The following is a 20456-nucleotide window of genomic DNA, read 5'->3' on the forward strand; positions in this document are numbered from 1 at the left end:
CCACTATCCAGGACTTGTACGACAAAAGAACCAGAAACCGGGCAGGAAAAATCACCACTGACCCTTCGCACCCTGGATACAACCTCTTTCAGCTCCTCCCTTCTGGCAGGCGCTACAGAACTTTGCTTACTAAAAATGCCAGACACAGGAACAGTTTCTTTCCCCAGGCAATCACCCTGTTCAACAACTCACCATAATTATATTCACTGCTTCTTATCATAAGTACTGCATTATCAGTCATCAAATCATCTGTATATCACACACTACTGCTGCTGTATATTTTACAAAAAGCATAATATTGCACAATATTGTTATTTGCACTCCCACACTTTATGTACATAACTGATCGTTCATATTCTATATTCATATTTAATACTCATTCTGTCTATATTGTGTCTCATCATCTGCATTGTCTTGTATAGTTTGTATAGTATAGTGTTATCTATGTCTGTACTTTTGAGAGTCACAAACGGCTGGAACCAAATTCCTCGTGTGTGTCAACACACTTGGCCAATAAATCTGATTCTGATTCTGATATGGGGCAGAGATCACACGGGTCAAGCAGCAGCCAACAGGAGTTCCCTGTAGTGAATTAAAGCTTCAAGCAAACTGAGTGCGACGTCCTGATGGAGCTCTCTCCATGTGGCTGATGGCATCTTTAGTGACCTGAAGTAAACACTTTAGTCACTGTGTGTGATGTTCAGTTTAGAGGTTCTCAAAGTGGGGTCCATGATATTAGAAATTTCCAGTCCTCTACTATTATTTCTTTTAGATTCATTACGGGATACTTTTCCTGTAATGTAACTCACCTTTCAGGCATTTGCCTACAAAAGCCATTAAAATGTAAGTGGTATAACAGAAACATACAAATACATATTTTAATACAGAAATTTGGCCTTCAAAACATAATTTCATGCTCATTCTTTGTTAAAAGCTTGACCCATACTCTAAATAAAGAGCTAAAGCTAAATAAGATGCAGCCAGTAAGCAAAGAAATATTGTTCTATGCGGATTGGTTGTCACATAGCGCCATCTATCGACGAAACAAATTGTTAAATATATGTATATAATAATATATAATCTATGTTTTATCAAATTGTTAAATATCTTCTTTCAATATTAAATATAACACACAAAAGGGAGCAAAAAAACAAAGTAATTGTCATTATTATATATATATAGAGGGCCAAACTAGAATTATGCAAACTTGTGCAGGATAACTGTGGACTTCAATTTACGGCATTTAGCAGACACCCTTACATACTATACAACTGAGGCCTTGCTCAGGGGCCCAGCAGGTGCAGCTTGGTGGACCTGGGATTCGAACTCATAACCTTCCGGTCAGTAGATCCACACCTGAATCATTAGGCTACCACATCCCACACTTATATTGACGGTGACACCTTACTAACCTACATCTTTCAGCGACCCTGCTAAAAAAAAAGTTAATTGGCCTAATCTGGTGTTGTGATTTTAAAGTTAACTCAGTGATCTACACTGTTTTTGATACTGGTGTGTTATTTCTTATGGGGGAAATAATAATAATAATAATAATAATAATAATAATAATAATAATAATAATTGAATTAAAAAAACGCTAACAATTTAAGGAAGTTGCAAACAGAACACAATTATTAAAACCTAGGCATGATGCTGGTCATTCGAATGCCATCCAGGTTCAGTGACATCACATCCCTACACTGTGCGCCACTGCATTTCCGGTGGATGGGACGACGGACGAGCAGCAGTTTGGGAACAGGGGACGAGCTTCTTTGGAGAATTACTGCCTGTTGTAACTGAAACTGTGAGTCAAGTAAAATGTTTTGCGGTAAAATAAGTTAAATTTTCGCTTTTTAGATGTTTAAGTGAACGCGCTTGTGACAGTTCGGTTCAGTTTGGAGATTAACGTCTTCGTGTGTACTTCTCTTTTTGTTGGAAAACACTTGATTGATTGCTGTGTTATCCAATACGGAGGCGGACGTGAGAGCGCGCGCTCGTCCTTTGACCAATGAACGAGCGGGATAATGCGGGTTCTTGCGTAGCATATTACGGAAGGGGCGGGGTCTTCTTAAGGACACAGAAATAAAACAAAAGTTTAATGTTTGAGACAGATGTGATTTAAAGTGCTGTAGTAGGCTGTTGTTCGCTCATTATTATTACTTAATGTGCGTTTACAAAAAAGTCAATTGTTGTTGTTTTTTTAACATCAATGCTGCATTTGTAACTCTAAACTTGTGTGTTGTTTGAGTAAAAGTCGAGTGTCTTGTAAACAGCAGACTTTAGAGATACAATGGTCTTTTATTTTGGAGTTAAATGATTGATTTGCATTATAAATTCCCTTTATGTGTTCTCCTACACAAAAAACAATACTACTTGAACGCAAGAAAGGGTGTGGGGGATTTGATTTAGAGAAACACAGTGTTAAATAACAGCTTAAAGGGGCAGATAGTGATGATGCTTTCCTGTGACACTAGAAGGTTGATGATCAAATTGGTACGAAGAGTGTTTCATCTTACTCGTCTTCAATAACTGTTTAATCCTAATCAGGGTTACAGTGGATTCATAGCTTATCCTTGGAATACTGGGTGTGACACCTTCGGCACCATGCACAGACGCATTTACAGCTAGGGGCAATTTGACAAAGTCAGGGAGATCATAACCAATAATTGGAGGGTTTGTGAGATTAAATCACAGGACCAACAAGCTGCCCCTGCTGGGCCCTTAACTGCTCAGTTAGTTATATAAATGACATAAATATAAGTCACTCTGGTTTAAGGGTGTCTGACAAATGGCATAAATATATACTAGAAGGCTTGGTAGCATTAAAAAAAGGAAATAGTTCTAGGTAATCTGTGGTGAAGTGCTTACTGTAAAATATCTTTAAGTTTTTGGTGTCTGAGAAGCTCAAGCTTTTTTGTGCGTGTAGGTACCGGTTTGTTTGGGATTGGTTTCATATACTGTCACTGCTCAGCTAATTACCAAGGTTTCCATGAGCTCATTCAGGTGTGTCTCACTGGTTCCTTTATCCACCCTTTAAAGGAAGTTCATGATTTTCTGCTGCGCTGATGTTACATTAGGACACTGCTAGCAAAGTTACATTGATGTTTAATAGGAGAATAAATCAACAGAAACAATTTGCGAGTTGGTCAGACTGCACTTCAGGTAGAGATGAAACAAAGGCTAAATTTTACTGGCATTACTATCAGCAAGCAGTCTAATATGTCGTATGGGATGTAGGAAACCGTTATCCAAAGTGAAAATGGACCAAAATCTCAAAAATTAACCTTAGATGCCATTGAAGATCACATGTTAATAATTAAGATTAATACAGGGTCACTACAATACAAGTCATTCAGGGTGGAATTGTTCCTTACTGCAGCAGAGAACACATGGCAGCCAACAAGAGCAAGGGCCAGAGCTCTCTGGTGCTGCACAAGGTCATCATGGTGGGAAGCGGAGGAGTGGGCAAATCAGCACTCACACTGCAGTTCATGTACGACGAGGTGAGTTTCACACTGAAATATTGTTTGACTCATTGATGTTTTCATGTGCTGGTTTAGGAGCATTTAATTTCTGAAATTATTAAAAACAACTAGTGTTATTAAACCAACAGTGTTTCTCCTTTAATCCCATTCAGATTAATCTCTTTGTGATGTTGTACGCTCCCAGTATTTCTCACATTCCTGTAGTCATTGTTCTCATATCTAGATCTCTTTTGTGTTTTTTCCCTGTATTTGTTCCATGGTGAGGAATCCTTTTCAGATCTACACTACAAGTGACAACCACATTGTTTCTGGTTAAAAACATCTTGGTTGTGTTTTGTGTGTAATGCTGGTACATTGTCATGGTTCAAGATCGAGTTTTAGGTCCAGCACACAAATTCCATCCGACATCCCCCACCCCCCAACACCACCACCACCAAAAAGCATAATTTTGATGTTCAATTTGATTTAACATGTTATTTGTTTTGTTTTGGAGATGTGCGGCAAAACCTGCATCCAAGTCGAGTGCGCACAACACATTTTAATTCCATGATTTTCGAATCCTCTCTCATACAACAAAAAAAACCTCATATTCAACAAACAAACTATGCAGCAGGATCAGACAGCGCACTAAACACAAATGATTACATGAGACAGTACTTGCCCATCATGTTTTGTCCTCTACTTAACAACAATACTTAACAGGATTTCATCCTCGTGTGATTTTTCTTTTCAGATACAAATAATTTCTTCTGTACAAAACTGTAATGTGGAATAATTTTTTTTCATTTAAATGATATGCAGCCCACCCAGAGTAGGAGAAACCAATACTGGAATGGCTTCTATAGCTAATTTTGAATGGCCACTTTATAAACCTTACTTCAGTTCAATTTTGTCCCCAGTTTGTTGAAGACTATGAGCCCACTAAAGCAGACAGCTACAGGAAGAAAGTTGTGCTAGACGGAGAGGAGGTTCAGATCGACATCCTGGACACAGCAGGACAAGAGGACTATGCAGCCATTAGGGATAATTACTTCCGCAGCGGAGAAGGCTTCCTGCTAGTGTTCTCCATCACAGAGCAGGAGTCGTTCAGTGCCACCTCCGAGTTCAGGTATATTAGATTTGTTATAAAGATGTGTTTTCAGAGCTTCATTCTGAGATCAAAATATGCAGAAAGAAAGTCATTTCAAGATGCTGAATATGGTTTATGACCACGTTTGAACAGATCTTCTGTGCCTTAGTAAAAATTTCCTGATAAATCTTTGCCTGAAGAGGTAGGTTGCAATAAATACAGCTAAATAAATACTCTTTCATATTCATGGAACATTATCACTTACATTACACTATTCAAACACAACGGCTGATTTGTAACAACAAATTAAGTGAAAATATCCTGTGCATCCTCTTCAGTCATAGCCCTGTCCCACTGACTGAGCTCCTCCTCGCCCCATCACTTTTCCCTGACAATATTACTTAATTCTTATAGTAATACCACATTGTAACTGTGGTCTGAGGAGAGGTAATGACCAGGCTAATGCTTATTGCTTTGTATAGCAATTTGTATGTAGTTGAATGAGGACATTGTTTTCCAGAACTAATTTACTTGACACAGATTTGATCAATAACGTTAGCTTGTTAAGTGCTAAAAGAATGCTTACTTATTTCTCCTAAGTTGGCATTCTGTCACAAAGAATCTGATTTAGTCTGTCCACTCTGTGAGTGTATAATGAATGAGTGTATAATGTGTTAAACACTTTAATGATGAGCTGTTTTCAAATGCAGTGCTATGGGATGTTAAACAAAGCAAGATGGTCTGGTTATCTGGACAATGGGAGTCAAATATAATGAACAATGCTCGTGGATAAATACACACTGTTAGCTTGTTATAGGGCTATCTGAGGAAATCTGCTTGTTGTAATACTGCTATGATGTGTATTAGTATTTTCAAAGACTTCACTATGCAAAGCCTACCACATATATTGCTTTTAGTATAACTATAAATATGTTTTTTGTGATAACCATATTTTTGTAATTGAATCACTTTTTTGTATGAATTGCTTTTTACTGATTCACTGTATGTTGTTAGCAGACCAAATAACGGCTGATTTGTAACAACAAATTAAGTGAAAATATCCTGTGCATCCTCTTCAGTCATAGCCCTGTCCCACTGACTGAGCTCCTCCTCGCCCCATCACTTTTCCCTGACAATATTACTTAATTCTTATAGTAATACCACATTGTAACTGTGGTCTGAGGAGAGGTAATGACCAGGCTAATGCTTATTGCTTTGTATAGCAATTTGTATGTAGTTGAATGAGGACATTGTTTTCCAGAACTAATTTACTTGACACAGATTTGATCAATAACGTTAGCTTGTTAAGTGCTAAAAGAATGCTTACTTATTTCTCCTAAGTTGGCATTCTGTCACAAAGAATCTGATTTAGTCTGTCCACTCTGCTGGTGACTTTTCTCTCTGAATTTCAGATGCAATACAATTACAGTTTCATCACCTATTTTTAGTATTTTTTTTTTTTTTTACCCAAAATTCTTCCCAGTAATTAGAATTGTGGCAAATTACATTAAAATAAAGCCTTTAGACATTTAACTTTGCTTTCTTTGTTGGAGGACTATAAACCTAATTTCTCTCAGACACCATTTTATTTCCACACTGCTGATTTCTAAACCTCCGTCAGAACAGAATGTCTCGCGCTGACTTCCTTTGGTTAACATTTACATTTCGAAATGGAAGAAAGATTCATGTGTTCAGTGGCATCAGTATTGCGATCACATTCAGGATGACTTAAAGTTGATCTGATTATGTGTGGTTTTCAGTGAGTTATTTTGTCTTTTGAATGGTGTGTTTGTCATTGTTTGTCATTGATAGAGTTTGTGGTTCACCATTAAAGCTGTGACTAAACTTGTGAACTTTTGTAACATGGCTACAAAAACCTGCACAAACCTGCAGACTAAAATAATACAATTCCTTGGCAAAGGAGAGCAATAACCTTATCAATGAAGAGCCAGCAGTTAAACGTTGTGTGTGTGTGTGTGTGTGTGTGTGTGTGAGACAGGGAGCAAATCCTTCGTGTGAAGGCAGAGGAAGATAAGATTCCTCTGTTGTTAGTTGGAAACAAATCTGATTTGGAGGATAAGAGGCAGGTGTCTGTGACCGGAGCCCGAGAAAAAGCAGATGAATGGGGAGTGCAGTATGTGGAAACCTCAGCAAAAACGCGTGCCAATGTCGATAAGGTATGGTTTACACATGCTTACACCTATAGTAGCACTACTCATCATGTAATATATATTCATGTAATATCTTATAATATCTTGATGCATGTGCATGCAGGATTTCAACTCGGTACATCTTAAGATTAAATATGTAATTAAATACTTTAATATGTAAATATTCAATTGAATAAACCATATATTCAATACCATATATTGAGGTGAATGTTAATAAGCCATGAGAAGAGAAGTATTTGCTTTTATAAGATACAGCAATCACCTGATAAACCTTGCAGTCTGACGTCTGTTCTGTGTGGACTTGGACCTGAACTTACTTTACTGAATACATTAAATGTATAATTAATTTGAAATGAAGAACAAAATTTAACAAGGTCCAGTGAAGCAGCACAACACAAAATAGTTACTGTATACTATATAACAGCATGCCCAGACATATTTTATTCCTCTGTATTAGCCATATTGTGATATACAATTATACAAAGTTATATAAACAATACATTTCCACGGAGGAAGTAGGTATTTGTACATATCAGTTGTAGCTTTAATTCAATAAGAGAAAAAGATGGTATTCTGGTGTTTTCAGGTGTTTTTTGACCTAATGAGAGAGGTACGGGCCAAAAAGATGGCTGAGAACAAGGATAAAAATGGCAAGAAGAGTGGCAAGAAGAAAAAAAGCCTGAAAGAACGCTGCGCTTTGCTTTGAATCAGAAGAACCCTGAAGAAAGCCTCACTTGGAACAAAGCCTTTCTGGTGGAAACGGAAAACCCAAAAGCCGTTTTTTTTCCCACTATTGTGGTTAACGTTGCCAAATCCAGACAGAGTAAAGAACTGTGAACAGATGCCATTGTTCTTCCTTGCTGTATTCAGTAAGGTTTATGCAGCTGTCATACATTATGATTTTCTTTTCCAAGAACTTTTCTTCTGCCATCAAACAAATAAGATCCAACTAGGTGGACATTCATGCTGTTTGCAATTTGCCATATTCCAACATCATAGGTTGTGGGCAGTGTCTCCTACTAATATATGAGTTAGTTACATACATTGAGTATGTGACATAATTACTGCATTAATACTTGCCACTACCTGATTTCGTATTCTATTAGCTAGCAGTTTTCATGCCATCAGCACTATTTAATTAGATGAACTTTGTAATTTTAAAATGAACCACCATAGTTTAGCAACAATCATATTATGTTAGAAATTCTGATCATTATGTGTTCAGATTAGACAAGTCTTTGCAGCACCTTTAAGGAATAACATTCTGAACCTGGATTTGTAAGAGCTTCATAGCACAGAGATCACTGTATAGGTGGGAAAATGAGTGTATAATGTGTTAAACACTTTAATGATGAGCTGTTTTCAAATGCAGTGCTATGGGATGTTAAACAAAGCAAGATGGTCTGGTTATCTGGACAATGGGAGTCAAATATAATGAATAATGCTCATGGATAAATACACACTGTTAGCTTGTTATAGGGCTATCTGAGGAAATCTGCTTGTTGTAATACTGCTATGATGTGTATTAGTATTTTCAAAGACTTCACTATGCAAAGCCTACCACATATATTGCTTTTAGTATAACTATAAATATGTTTTTTGTGATAACCATATTTTTGTAATTGAATCACTTTTTTGTATGAATTGCTTTTTACTGATTCACTGTATGTTGTTAGCAGACCAAATAAACCCTATTTGTTTAGTATTTGTGTTCACTAATTTAGACAAGATCATTCTAAGAAATTGTATCATTATTATTATTATTATTATTTTTTTTTAAATGTCGATGCATTTTGAACTCATATTACAGTAGGTGATTAATTCCTGAGGATATGCACAAGGGATTTTCATGGAATTGGAACCAAATTTAAACACTTCATCAGATCTATTTTTTTACAGAGCTGCTTCACGTTGAAGCACTAAAGTTTGTAATTCATAATCTTGCATGTAATTATACATGAATTAATAATAATAAAAAAAAGTACAATTCTCTCAAATAGTGCTTTATTAAATTGAGGTGACATTGCCACCATGCTGGATTATCAAATTTTTGTATAAGACATTGGTCACATCGTATCACTCATGCTGCACTCTCAGGTCTATTCTATCCTACTGATCATTGTGGGGGCTTTGACCTGCTTCGTTCCTGACCTGGCCCAGTTCACCCCTCCTTAGGTGACCTGGTAGTCCAGAGCTCCCTGAGAAATACCGTATCGACACCAACCTTAGTGCGGACAACTGATTGACGTAGCCCAGAACCTCTGAGCTCACGTGCTCCACCAGCCTCAGCCTCCCAGTGACGTGGAATACAGGTGTGCCACTGCACCCGGCATGTAGCAAGTAAGCTGATGGGGGTTTTAAATTTAAATAGCGCTTCATTATTGTGCCACCTAGTGGCATCCTTAAACATTCATTCATTTTCTACCGCTTATCCAAACCACCTCGGGTCACGGGGAGCCTGTGCCTATCTCAGGCGTCATCGGGCATCAAGGCAGGATACACCCTGGACGGAGTGCCAACCCATCACAGGGCACACACACACTCTCATTCACTCACGCAATCACACACTGTGGACAATTTTCCAGAGATGCCAATCAACCTACCATGCATGTCTTTGGACCGGGGGAGGAAACCGGAGTACCCGGAGGAAACCCCTGAGGCACGGGGAGAACATGCAAACTCCACACACACAAGGCGGAGGCAGGAATCGAAACCCCAACCCTGGAGGTATGAAGCGAACGTGATAACCACTAAGTCACCGTGCCCCTCATCCTTAAACATACTAGATATAAACTTAAAAATATATGCATTTTTAAACTGCATAACCTTTGCATTGTCTTTGCTTTCATTGTCTAGCATCTCAAACATTTAGCAATATGTCAAATGTTTTGAAAATTTAAATAAAGAAAAAGAAATATTTGAATAAAGATTTAGGCAAATGCACGCTGTCAATTACACATGGCTAAACTGTTCATTTTAAAAATGTATGTGTAAAAAGCATACTGTGAGAATGCTCTTTGTGGTTTATCTTAGTGAAATTAAGTTATATTGCTGCTAATATTAGCAAAAATCACAAGTTGTGTAAGGACATAAAAGTTCAGCTAATATTTAGCCTAAAATTGGAACACGCATAATACCTTTTATCATTAAATCACGAGTTATGTTCGTTGCAATTACTAGTAAATCAGTACAGTACTGTACAAAATGTTTCAGCCTTTGTAAACATTTAAAACAGAAGACAAGCACTCACATACAGGATCGACCCCAAGATCCTGAAGCTATGAAAGAGAAGGGACTGCTACTGCACCACCCCAATTTTATTTGACATCATTTCTTTCAGATCCGTCCATGTAAATTTACGGTGGCTGGGTAGTGCAAAACAAATTAGCAAATCCGAAAACACATTAACAAATCTGAAAACAAATTAACAAATCCCAAAACACATTAACAAATCCCAAAACACATTAACAAATCCGAAAACAAATTAACAAATCCGAAAACACATTAACAAATCCCAAAAGAAATGAACAAATCCCAAAACAAATTAACAAATCCCAAAACACATTAACAAATCAGAATACACATTAACAAATCTGAAAACACAACGACAAGTCAGATAACCCAGAAACTGTAGTGTATCGTTTTTGAATGGAAACTTACCGATCATTGACACCTGACAGACACCTGTCACTCAAGATATACAGGTATGGAATCTTATGTGTAATGTGTAAAGTTCTCCGTTTAAATATAAGAAAATAACAGAATTAATCCACAGTAATCCATTCCATCCATCCATTCCAACTTTTCCCTGAGGCAGACTGTTGAACTTCATGTATACCTTGAGTGACAGGTGTCTTGTCCAATCACAAACTATACCAACCGCTTCCGGGTTGTCTGAAATGTCGCTGTGTTTTCTGACTTGTTAATGTGTTTCGTGCACCGATTCAGACAACCCAGAAGCGGTAGGTATAGTTTGTGAATGGAAACTTACCGATCATTGGACAAGACAACTGTCATTAAAGATATACAGGTGAATGAAAGGTGTCTCGTCCGATGATGGTAAGTTTCCATTCACAAACTATACCAACCTCTTCTGGGTTGTCTGACTTGTTAATGTGTTTTGGGATTTGTTAATGTGTTTTCGGATTTGTTAATTTGTTTTGGGATTTGTTAATGTGTTTTCGGATTTGTTAATTTGTTTTGGGATTTGTTAATGTGTTCTCGGATTTGTTAATTTGTTTTGGGATTTGTTAATGTGTTTTCGGATTTGTTAATTTGTTTTGGGATTTGTTAATTTGCTTTCGCATTTGTTAATGTGTTTTCGGATTTGTTAATGTGTTTTGGGATTTGTTAATTTGTTTTCGGATTTGTTAATGTGTTTTGGGATTTGTTAATTTGTTTTGGGATTTGTTAATGTGTTTTCGGATTTGTTAATTTGTTTTGAGATTTGTTAATGTGTTTTCGGATTTGTTAATTTGTTTTGGGATTTGTTAATGTGTTTTCGGATTTGTTAATGTATTTTCGGATTTGTTAATGTGTTTTGGGATTTGTTAATTTGTTTTGGGATTTGTTAATGTGTTTTCGGATTTGTTCATTTGTTTTGGGATTTGTTAATGTGTTTTGGGATTTGTTCATTTGTTTTGGGATTTGTTAATGTATTTTCGGATTTGTTAATGTGTTTTGGGATTTGTTAATTTGTTTTGGGATTTGTTAATGTGTTTTCGGATTTGTTAATGTGTTTTCGGATTTATTAATGTATTTTCGGATTTGTTAATGTGTTTTCGGATTTGTTAATTTGTTTTCGGATTTGTTAATGTGTTTTCGGATTTGTTAATGTGTTTTCAGATTTGTTCATTTGTTTTGCACTTCCCGGCCACCGTATAAATTAGCTACATAAATTTAGATACAATTTGCGCTTGCATTGATGGGACACAGAATATTCCATTTACAGCATTAATTTCCATTAGGTGGCACCATAATGAAGAGCTCTTTAAATTTAAAACCCTTATCAGCTTGTGTAGTAGTGGGATTGCAGCTGTGAATAGGCATGGTAGTGCAGCCTTAGTGATACGGTGTGATCCAGTCTTTTATCACCTACATGCCTTTTAATATTAACTGGTTTTACTACATCCTCAGAAGTGTTCTGATTTAAAATGCTGGCCAAGGACATATCATGCAAAATACACATACAAAAACAAGTGGTGGCCACAGCAAATCATCTGTTTCCACCTAACTCTATCCTCGGCATCCTCTACTCTCGCACCAATTAACTTCATGTCCTCTTTCAAAACATTCATATATCTCCTCTTTGGCCTTTCTCTTGACCTCTTACCTGGCAGCTCCGTCTCCAACATACGTACGTCTACCAATAAAACTCACTCTCGCCTGCACATGGCCAAACCTTCTCAATCTAGCCATCTTTGCTACCTCTGCCTCTTGTCTTTTCCTCACTGCTACAGTCTCTAATCTATACAGTATAACTGGTCTCACTACTGTCTTGTACACCTGTATTTGATTCTTGCTGACACTCTTCTCCAAACACTTGGAACACTTTACTTCACCCACTCCATCCCACCTGCACCGCCTCTTCACCTCTTTTCCACACTCCTCATCGCACTGAACGGTTGACCCCAAATACTCAAATTCCTGCACCTTCTTGACTTCAGCCCCTGTAACCTCACTGTGCTACTTCCCTCCCTCTCATTCAAACATATGTATTCTGTCTTACTATGACTGACTTCATTCCTCTTTCCAGAGCAGACCTCAACCTTTCCAGGTGTTCCTCCACCTGCTCTCTACTCTCACTACAGATCACAATGACATCCGCAAACAGCATTGTCCACAGAGATTCCTATCTGACATCATCTTTCAACCTGTCAATCACCATAGTAAAGAAGGGACTCAAAGCCAATCCTTGATGTAGCCCCACCTCCACCTTGAGCTCCTCTGTCTGACCTACAGCACATCTCATTGCTGTCATACCCCACTCATACATATCCTGAACTACTCTGACATACTCATACAGTAACATAGCTCCTCTCTCGGCACCCTGTCATACGCTTTCTCTAAATCCACATACATGCAAGTGCAGCTTCTCAGAGCAAAAATTGCATCAATGGTGCTCTTTCTGGGCATGAAGCCATACTACTGCTCACAGATATTCACTTCCTTTCTTAGCCCAGCTTCCATTACTCTTTCCCATAGCTTCATTATGTGGATCTACAACTTTATACCTCTGTACTTTCTACAGCTCTACACATCGCCCTTGTTCTTAAAGATTGGCACTAGAACACTTTTCCTCCATTCCACGGGCATCTTCTCACTTTCTAAAATCCTGTTGAAGAATCTAGGTAGTAACTCCACCGTGGTCTCTTCTAGACATCTCCACGCCTCCACAGGTATGTCATCTGGACCAACAGCCTTTCCACTCTTGATTCACTTCAGAGCCTTCCTCACCTTCTCCTTTCTAATCTTTTTCCTGCTCTTCAATATTCAGCTCTTTCTCCCGTCTTTCCCTCTCATTTTCCTCATTCATCAGCTCCTCAAAATATTCCTTCCAACGTTTCTGCACCTCACCTGTTAGCACCTTTCCATCTGTATCTTTAATCACCCTTATCTCTTGCACATCCTTCCCATCTCTATCTCTTTGTCTGCCTAATCTGTATAAGACCATCTCGCCTTCCCTCGTGTCTAACCTGGCATACTCTTCACTCTGCCCTGTGATTCCTAGTTATACTTTATTTTTTTCTGTCCTTTCTGCATCCCACTTCCTTTTAGATAGCCTCATCCTCTGAATGCTGTCCTGTACTTCCACGTTAAGCCACCATGTTTCCTTATCTTCTTTTCTCCTTGGCCGACTAGGATGTAGGATGTCAGGCCAGATTGTACTGTCAGGAATGGAAGGCAAGGACCTAAATGTGAGACACAGACCAGACTTCAAATTAAGAGTCTTTAATATGAGCTGGCTTAAACAGGGCTTAGTGGTTAGCACGTTCGCCTCACACCTCCAGGGCTGGGGGTTCGATTCCCGCCTCCGCCTTGTGTGTGTAGAGTTTGCATGTTCTCCCCGGGCCTTGGGGGTTTCCTCCGGATACTCTGGTTTCCTCCCCCGGTCCAAAGACATGCATGGTAGGTTGATTGGCATCTCTGGAAAATTGTCCGTAGTGTGTGATTGCATGAGTGAATGAGAGTGTGTGTGTGTGCCCTGTGATGGGTTGGCACTCCATCCAGGGTGTATCCTGCCTTGATGCCCGATGACGCCTGAGATAGGCACAGGCTCCCCGTGACCCGAGGTAGTTCGGATAAGCGGTAGAAAATGAGTGAGTGAGTGAGAGAGTCGCTTAAACATGGGAGACACAGTTCAGTAAAACAGACAAAAATCCAAAACACTGACAAAGGGGCAAAGCAGATTAGACAGCAAACAGAGTCAGAAACAATCCAGTAATCCAGTACATGGGCAAACAGGGCAATGCATGGCGAGCAAAAAACAGCAACAGGGACCAAAACAGGGTCAAACCAGGAAGCATGTCTTTAGCCGTGTCGTGTTTCTTGATTTTGTGATTTTTTTTTTCCCCGTCAATGTTTTTTTTTTTTAATAAATCTTTTTATTATCATTTATCATTTTGTTTAGGTTACCCCTGCATTTGGGTTGGTTTTTATCCTCGTTATGTTAACTGCATCTCTGACAGGATAAGGGAATCTGCCAAATGTCACAAATGCACTTTATTCTTTTTAGAATAAAGGCTTGAGCAGTTCTCTGAAATTGAGAAATCTTTCATCTCTTCTAATTTCCTTACATAAATAATTAATATGAACAATCTCACCATCCTGTTGCCAGCAATACCCAATGCTCCCATACATATGTTTTCTGTGTCCAACAAGACTCAATGCTCCCAAACACGTTCATCCTATTGCCAAAGAAAGTGTCACTCACCAAACTGTTCCAGTCACACTCCAGGTGAGACTTTTTAGTTTTTCTCCAGATTAAGGATACCAGGCCTAAAACCCTGTTGGGGTGAAATATAATATTTAAATATAATATATTTTTTTTACGCAAAATATAAAAATGGCTGCACAGTTCCCTGCTGTTGTTTGCTACACCAAGATCTGAATATATTTGTATTAATGTGTGATATTTATGTGCTGAACTGTGTTCTGTTGTTCCTCACTCAACATATTTGTGGTGAGATAGAATGACAATAATGTTGTCCAAAATTCTGATTTGGTTTAATCCAGGGGTGTCAAACTCATTTTGGTCTGGGGGCCGCATACAGCTCAATCTGATCTCAAGGGGGCCAGACCAGTAAACTCATAGCAAAATTATATAGAACTAACAATAAGTCCACTTTTTTCTTTGTATTAGTGCAAAGAAGAAGTAAATCTTAAAAATCTTTATATTAAATTAATTGTCCTTTTACAAAAATATATTATAAACAACCTAAATAGTATGTGCAATTTCAACAACACTTACCCAGTTTAACATTTATTTAAGTGCATTATGCATAAAAACTGAACACAGTTATTGTAAAATGGCGCAAAACATTTAGTCACAGGTTTGCGGAACGTAAAATCACTGTCCTGCATTTTAACATAAATCAAACATCAATATAGAAACTGATTAAAATCGTTGGGTTACTTAACGTAATCCCCGGTTCTTTGATAACAGAGTGAGGTGTTTCACTATGGGAATCGCTTTGGGCGTGACCAACTACGGAAGCTCTTATGACACCACGTCTGTCTTTGACAGACAGGTCGACCTGCGACCAGACTCCGCCTTGCCTATATCAGCCAGGTCGACCCCTGTCTTCGTCATTAACGAGATTTCTTCCCGTCCAAGTGCAAGGAGGGAAGTGCTGGTGAAACACCTCACTCTGTTATCAAAGAACCGGGGATTACGTTAAGTAACCCAACGTTCTTTTTCTAACTTCGCTCGGTGTTTCACTATGGGAGATATAGACAGCTCCCGGATTGCACCCATATTACTGTTTCCAAACGGGTACAGCAGTACCGGCCCCCAGCACTGCGTGTGCTAAGGACGGTCCCGAAACGTCCAGCCTATAGAATCGTACAAACGTATGCGGCGTTGCCCAACTCGCCGCCGAGCAAATGTCCAGAACGGAAACTCCCCTGAGTAAAGCCCACGATGTGGCCATACCCCTAGTGGAGTGGGCTCTCAAGCCCGCAGGGGGCTGAAGACCTCTGCAACCATACGCCACAGATATCGCCTCCACAATCCAGTGGGACAGCCGCTGCCGAGATAACGGCTTCCCTGTGTGGGGAGTAGCCCAAGACGCAAACAGCTGGTCACAAGTTCTGAAACCAGCTGTCCTGCCCACATATGCCCGAAGAGCCCGCACCGGGCATAATGCATTGAGTTTCTGCTCCTCCGGAGAAGAAAACGGTGGAGGATGAAAAGCCGCCAGTTCAGTAGACGGGCACCTATATGCCGACTCCAAAACCTTGGGCACAAACGCAGGGTTAGGACGGAAAGAAACTTTAGTGAGCCCCGGAGCGAACTGTAAGCAAGACGGGCTAACCGACAAAGCATGTAAATCACTCACACACTTGGCTGTCACCAAAGCCAGGAGCAGTGCCGTCTTAAGAGAGAGATACTTAAGACTCACCGCCTCTATCGGCTCAAAAGGATGTTGGGACAGGGCTTCTAAGACGATGGGCAGATCCCATAAAGGAACCATCTGCCTAGACACCGGCCGTATGCGGCGCGCCCCCTTCATAAAACGACTTATTAAAGGGTGCTGGCCTGCCGACCTGTCACCAAAACCTACATGGCAGGCTGAAATAGCCGCCAGGTACACCTTAATGGTGGAGAAAGCCTTCCTTTTATCAAGCAGATCCTGGAGGAAGCATAATATATCCCTAACAGAGCATTGAAAAGGGATAATCACTCTCCGCCCACACCATTCTTCAAAAACACGCCATTTATTGCGATAAAGAGCGCGGGTAGAAGAGGCCCTCGCACTCTGAATAGTCTGTATAACTGACGAGGGCAAGCCAGCCGCATTCAGATTCCACCTCTCACGGGCCAGGCCCAGAGGGCTAACATGTCCGGATGAGGATGGTAAATCTCCCCCCCGCCTGAGACAGGAGGTCCCTCCGTGGGGGGAGGGGCCATGGCTGCCCCGACAATAGCTGGACAATCTCCGCCACCCAATGTCGGGATGGCCAGCGCGGGGCTACCAGAATCAATGACAGACACCGCTCCCTCACTCTGGCTAAAGTGGGGGAGATTAAGCTCAGAGGGGGAAATGCATACAGAAGCACGTCCGGCCATCGATGGGCCAAAGCATCCACACCCAACGGTGCATTTGCGTCCACCAGGGAGAAATACAGAGGGCAATGAGCGTTTTCTCGCGAGGCGAAGAGATCGACGGCAGCCTGACCGTACCTCTGCCATATCTGGCTGACCACCTGAGGATGGAGTTTCCACTCTCCATAAAGGGGATTTCCCCTGGACAGTAAATCCGCCCCTCTGTTCAAGATCCCCGGAACGTGAGTCGCCCGGAGGGACAGAAGCCGTGTGTCGCTCCACACGATCAGCTTCGTCGCCAACCGATGCAGCTGAAGGGAGCGTGTGCCCCCCTGACGGTTGATGTAAGCAACCACCGTGGTGTTGTCCGTTTTCACTAAAACATGCCGACCTCTGAGGAAACTCAGAAAATGTTTCAGTGCCAGCCACACCGCCAACAGCTCCAAATAGTTTATATGTTCGTGCACCAACTGTGGTGGCCACGCGCCGTTCACAGTCCTGCCCATTAGGGTTGCACCCCAACCCTTCAATGACGCGTCCGTTGTCAAAGTTATTCTCGATGACACCGCCCCTAAGGGAATCCCCGATCTGAACGTCACAGGGCCTTTCCAGTGTCTGAGCGCTTCGACGCACGCATGAGTGACTCTCACCGGTCGGCTGAGATGCCGGCGAGAACACAGACGCAAGCGCGCGATCCAGCGCTGAAAATCCCTCATTTTGAGTAGCCCCAAACGCACTACCGCGATCACCGAAGCCATCAGCCCCAGCATTCGTAAGCACAGCCTGTACGGGACTACTCGTCCCCTCTGAAAACGAGCGAGACATTGTGTGAAAGACGCTATTCTCTCTTCCGTCAACATGACTCGATACAAAAGGGAGTCCAAGCCGAGCCCTAAATACTCCGTATGTTGAGAGGGCACCAGCCGGCTCTTCATCATGTTTATCCTGAAACCCAGGTCTCTGAGGTGATACAGGACAATCTCTGCGTCTCTTATGGCTCGCTCCCTTGACGACGAGCATATCAGATAATCGTCTATGTAAGACAATATCCTTATGCCCTTGTCCCTCAACGGGAACAGGGCTGCCTCCACACACTTGGTAAAAACCCTCGGAGCTAATGATAGCCCGAACGGTATAGTTTGAAATTCGTATGCTGTGCCCCGGTATGCAAACCTGAGGAATTTCCTGTGAGAGGGATAAATATCTATGTGGAAGTACGCGTCCGCCAGATCTATCGTAACAAACCAATCGCTTGGACGAATCGATCGCCTTTCTTTGGAACTACGAAATAACGGGAATAGAAGCCCTGACAGCTTTCCTCCCTGTGTACCACTCTGATTGCCTGCTTGTGCAGGAGGGTTTCGATTTCGGCCGTCAACACACGAGCCGATTCTCCCTCGGCCACCGACATGATCAGCCCGTTGAAACGAGGCGGTTTCATGGCAAATTGGAGCCTGTATCCCCGTGAAACTGTTGCTAAAACCCACGGATGAGCCACGCATGCGCGCCAGCTGGCTATGTGGGTCGAGAGAAGGCCCCCGTACACTTCCGCCCCGCCATCGTCGCGCAGTGATGACGTCATCACAAGCGCCGTGCGGGCCCCCGCTGACGGGGAAGCGAGCACTGCCCCCAGCGGAGGGACTGGGGGAGCGCATTCCATGCCTTTGCATTTTTCGGGATTTTTTAGACATATCGCCCTCGGCTGTTTGCCTGGCTGCGATAGTGCAACATTTATTTTCATGTGTCTCGAACCCGGGGAGCATATCGCCCTCAGCCTGTGGCTTGGCTGCGATAATGCATGCTTTATTATGAATTCCCCTGTGTGTGTGAGTGTTTGGTGACACCGCACATGGCTCTGACCTCCCTCTCTTCGTTGAACTGGAGGAGAGTGAACATAATGAGCCCCTAACAAACTCAGAACAGAAGGGCTGAACTCCCGCCTTCTTCTCTTCACCGGCGGAGAGAGAAGGACCGGGGAAAAACCTGTGCGTCAGGTCGCACGCTTTTTCTTCCTTTCCTCGGGGTGGGGCGGACGGTTCCTAGCCGCCGCGGCCGCAAAAGAATGCTTACCCCAAGGTCCGGAGCCATCTGGACGCGGCCGCTGACCGACCTGTCCGCTGTGAGCTGGTCTCACAGCTCTCGCGGCCATTGGCCTCCCTCTCGATGCTGCGGCTGCTGCGAAGCCCTGCCGCGTCGGCTGAGGGGGTGGTCGCGCCGCCTGCTTGCGCGGCAAACAGAGGTGAAAAGCCTCATCCTCCTGTTTTCTGAGGGTGCTGGTTTCTCTCATTTTCTCGAGAGCGGGCCCGAATAAGCCCTTAGTCAGGTCGTAAGGGGCATCCATCACTTCCGCTTTCTGAGCGTCGCCCAGGCCTGACAGGTTTAACCACAGCGCTCTCTCACCTGACAGGGCCAGGCCCATTACGTGGCCACAGCCCTGAACCGTGCCGCGTGAGGAGCGCAAAATCAGGTCGTTCACCACACAGATCTCGTCCCAGAGCGCCGGGTTCGGTACACCCGAGTCCAACTGGCGCCCCATCTCCTCCAAAATCTCCGCTTGATATGCTGACAGCAAAGTCACAGCATTCAGCGAACATACGGACTGCCCCGCGTATTTGTACATCCTCTGAAAGGTCGCGGCGGTCAAGCGGTCCGTCTTACTTGGCAGTGAAAACTGCGATGAGGAGGAAACAGATTGCCGATTCGGATGGAGGTGGAACGCCACCGAAGGCTCCACCGCTGGGGGTCCGGCCAACCCCAGCTCCTTTATCCCCTGAATCTCCAACATCGAGTGTCCCTTGGTGGGGAGCTTACTCTTAAAGGGGCTAGACCAATACCGAGACATCTCCGTCATGCACGCAGGCACGGCAGGCAAGAGCTGTCTCGCTGCCGAGTGGGTCGGCGGCAGCCTTTTCCCATCGTAAAGGTCTCTCACGGCACCTTTGGCGGCTGGCCAGGCTAGGCCCAACTTCGCCGCGGCTCGTTTGCACACTTCGTGCAGGCTGCTGTCAGCCGGGGGAGCCGAATCGGTCGTGCTAGGTGGTCTAGACTGTTGGACTGGGAAGGGGGAATTGTCCTCCTCCTCTTCGTCGTCCATACCCAGATCGAGGAGGTCAGAGTTAGCATCGCCATCTGCGTCCTCGTCCCCCAGTTCATCATTCACCTGCATGAGCAGGCCATCGAACCGCGGAGGCATGTCCGGGGACTCGGCTTCCATCATGTCTGCCCAGCTCTTGCTAGCTCGCGGCAGATGGGCCATATCTGTCGAGGCAGCTTCAGACAGGCAAGGGTCCTGCTGGTTAGCCACCGACACTTTCAGCCTCCTTTCCAAGATTTTCACCGGCAATGACGCACAGTGAGCGCATGTCTGCGGGTCCGCTAGCGACGTCTGAGCGTGCTTCGGGCCCATACACACTATGCACATAGGATGAGGGTCCCTGCCCGAGATGGTAGCTCCGCATGATGAT

At 42.5% G+C, this 20456-nt stretch overlaps 1 protein-coding gene and 1 pseudogene across 2 annotated transcripts; one reads left to right on the forward strand and one right to left on the reverse strand.

Moving 5' to 3' along the window:
- Nucleotides 1-1666: 1666 nt before the first annotated feature.
- LOC132856143 (ras-related protein Ral-B) lies at nt 1667-8430 on the forward strand. Of its 2 annotated transcripts, none has more exons than XM_060885594.1 (5): nt 1667-1804; nt 3380-3503; nt 4385-4593; nt 6554-6731; nt 7312-8430. In XM_060885594.1, exons 2-5 carry the CDS (start codon nt 3390-3392, stop codon nt 7429-7431), a joined length of 621 nt encoding a protein of 206 aa, XP_060741577.1. In that variant the 5' UTR covers nt 1667-1804; nt 3380-3389; the 3' UTR covers nt 7432-8430. The 2 variants fall into 2 exon arrangements, with proteins under 2 accessions (XP_060741577.1, XP_060741585.1); XM_060885602.1 differs by having other exon boundaries at nt 1668-1804; nt 3383-3503.
- A 6954-nt stretch (nt 8431-15384) lies between these two features.
- LOC132854937 (uncharacterized) lies at nt 15385-18652 on the reverse strand (annotated as a pseudogene).
- Nucleotides 18653-20456: the final 1804 nt, after the last annotated feature.

Source organism: Tachysurus vachellii, chromosome 1 (assembly GCF_030014155.1).
Source record: "Tachysurus vachellii isolate PV-2020 chromosome 1, HZAU_Pvac_v1, whole genome shotgun sequence".
Classification (NCBI taxonomy): Eukaryota; Metazoa; Chordata; class Actinopteri; order Siluriformes; family Bagridae; genus Tachysurus; species Tachysurus vachellii.

What these genes read in the sequence shown, in the direction of transcription:
- LOC132856143 (XM_060885594.1), top strand. Translation starts at nt 3,390, where the DNA reads ATGGCAGCCAACAAGAGCAAGGGCCAGAGCTCTCTGGTGCTGCACAAG. An exon ending in AGTGCCACCTCCGAGTTCAG is followed by an intron (nt 4,594 to 6,553) that starts GTATATTAGATT and finishes TGTGTGAGACAG; the next exon opens with GGAGCAAATCCTTCGTGTGA. An exon ending in CGCGTGCCAATGTCGATAAG is followed by an intron (nt 6,732 to 7,311) that starts GTATGGTTTACA and finishes TGGTGTTTTCAG; the next exon opens with GTGTTTTTTGACCTAATGAG.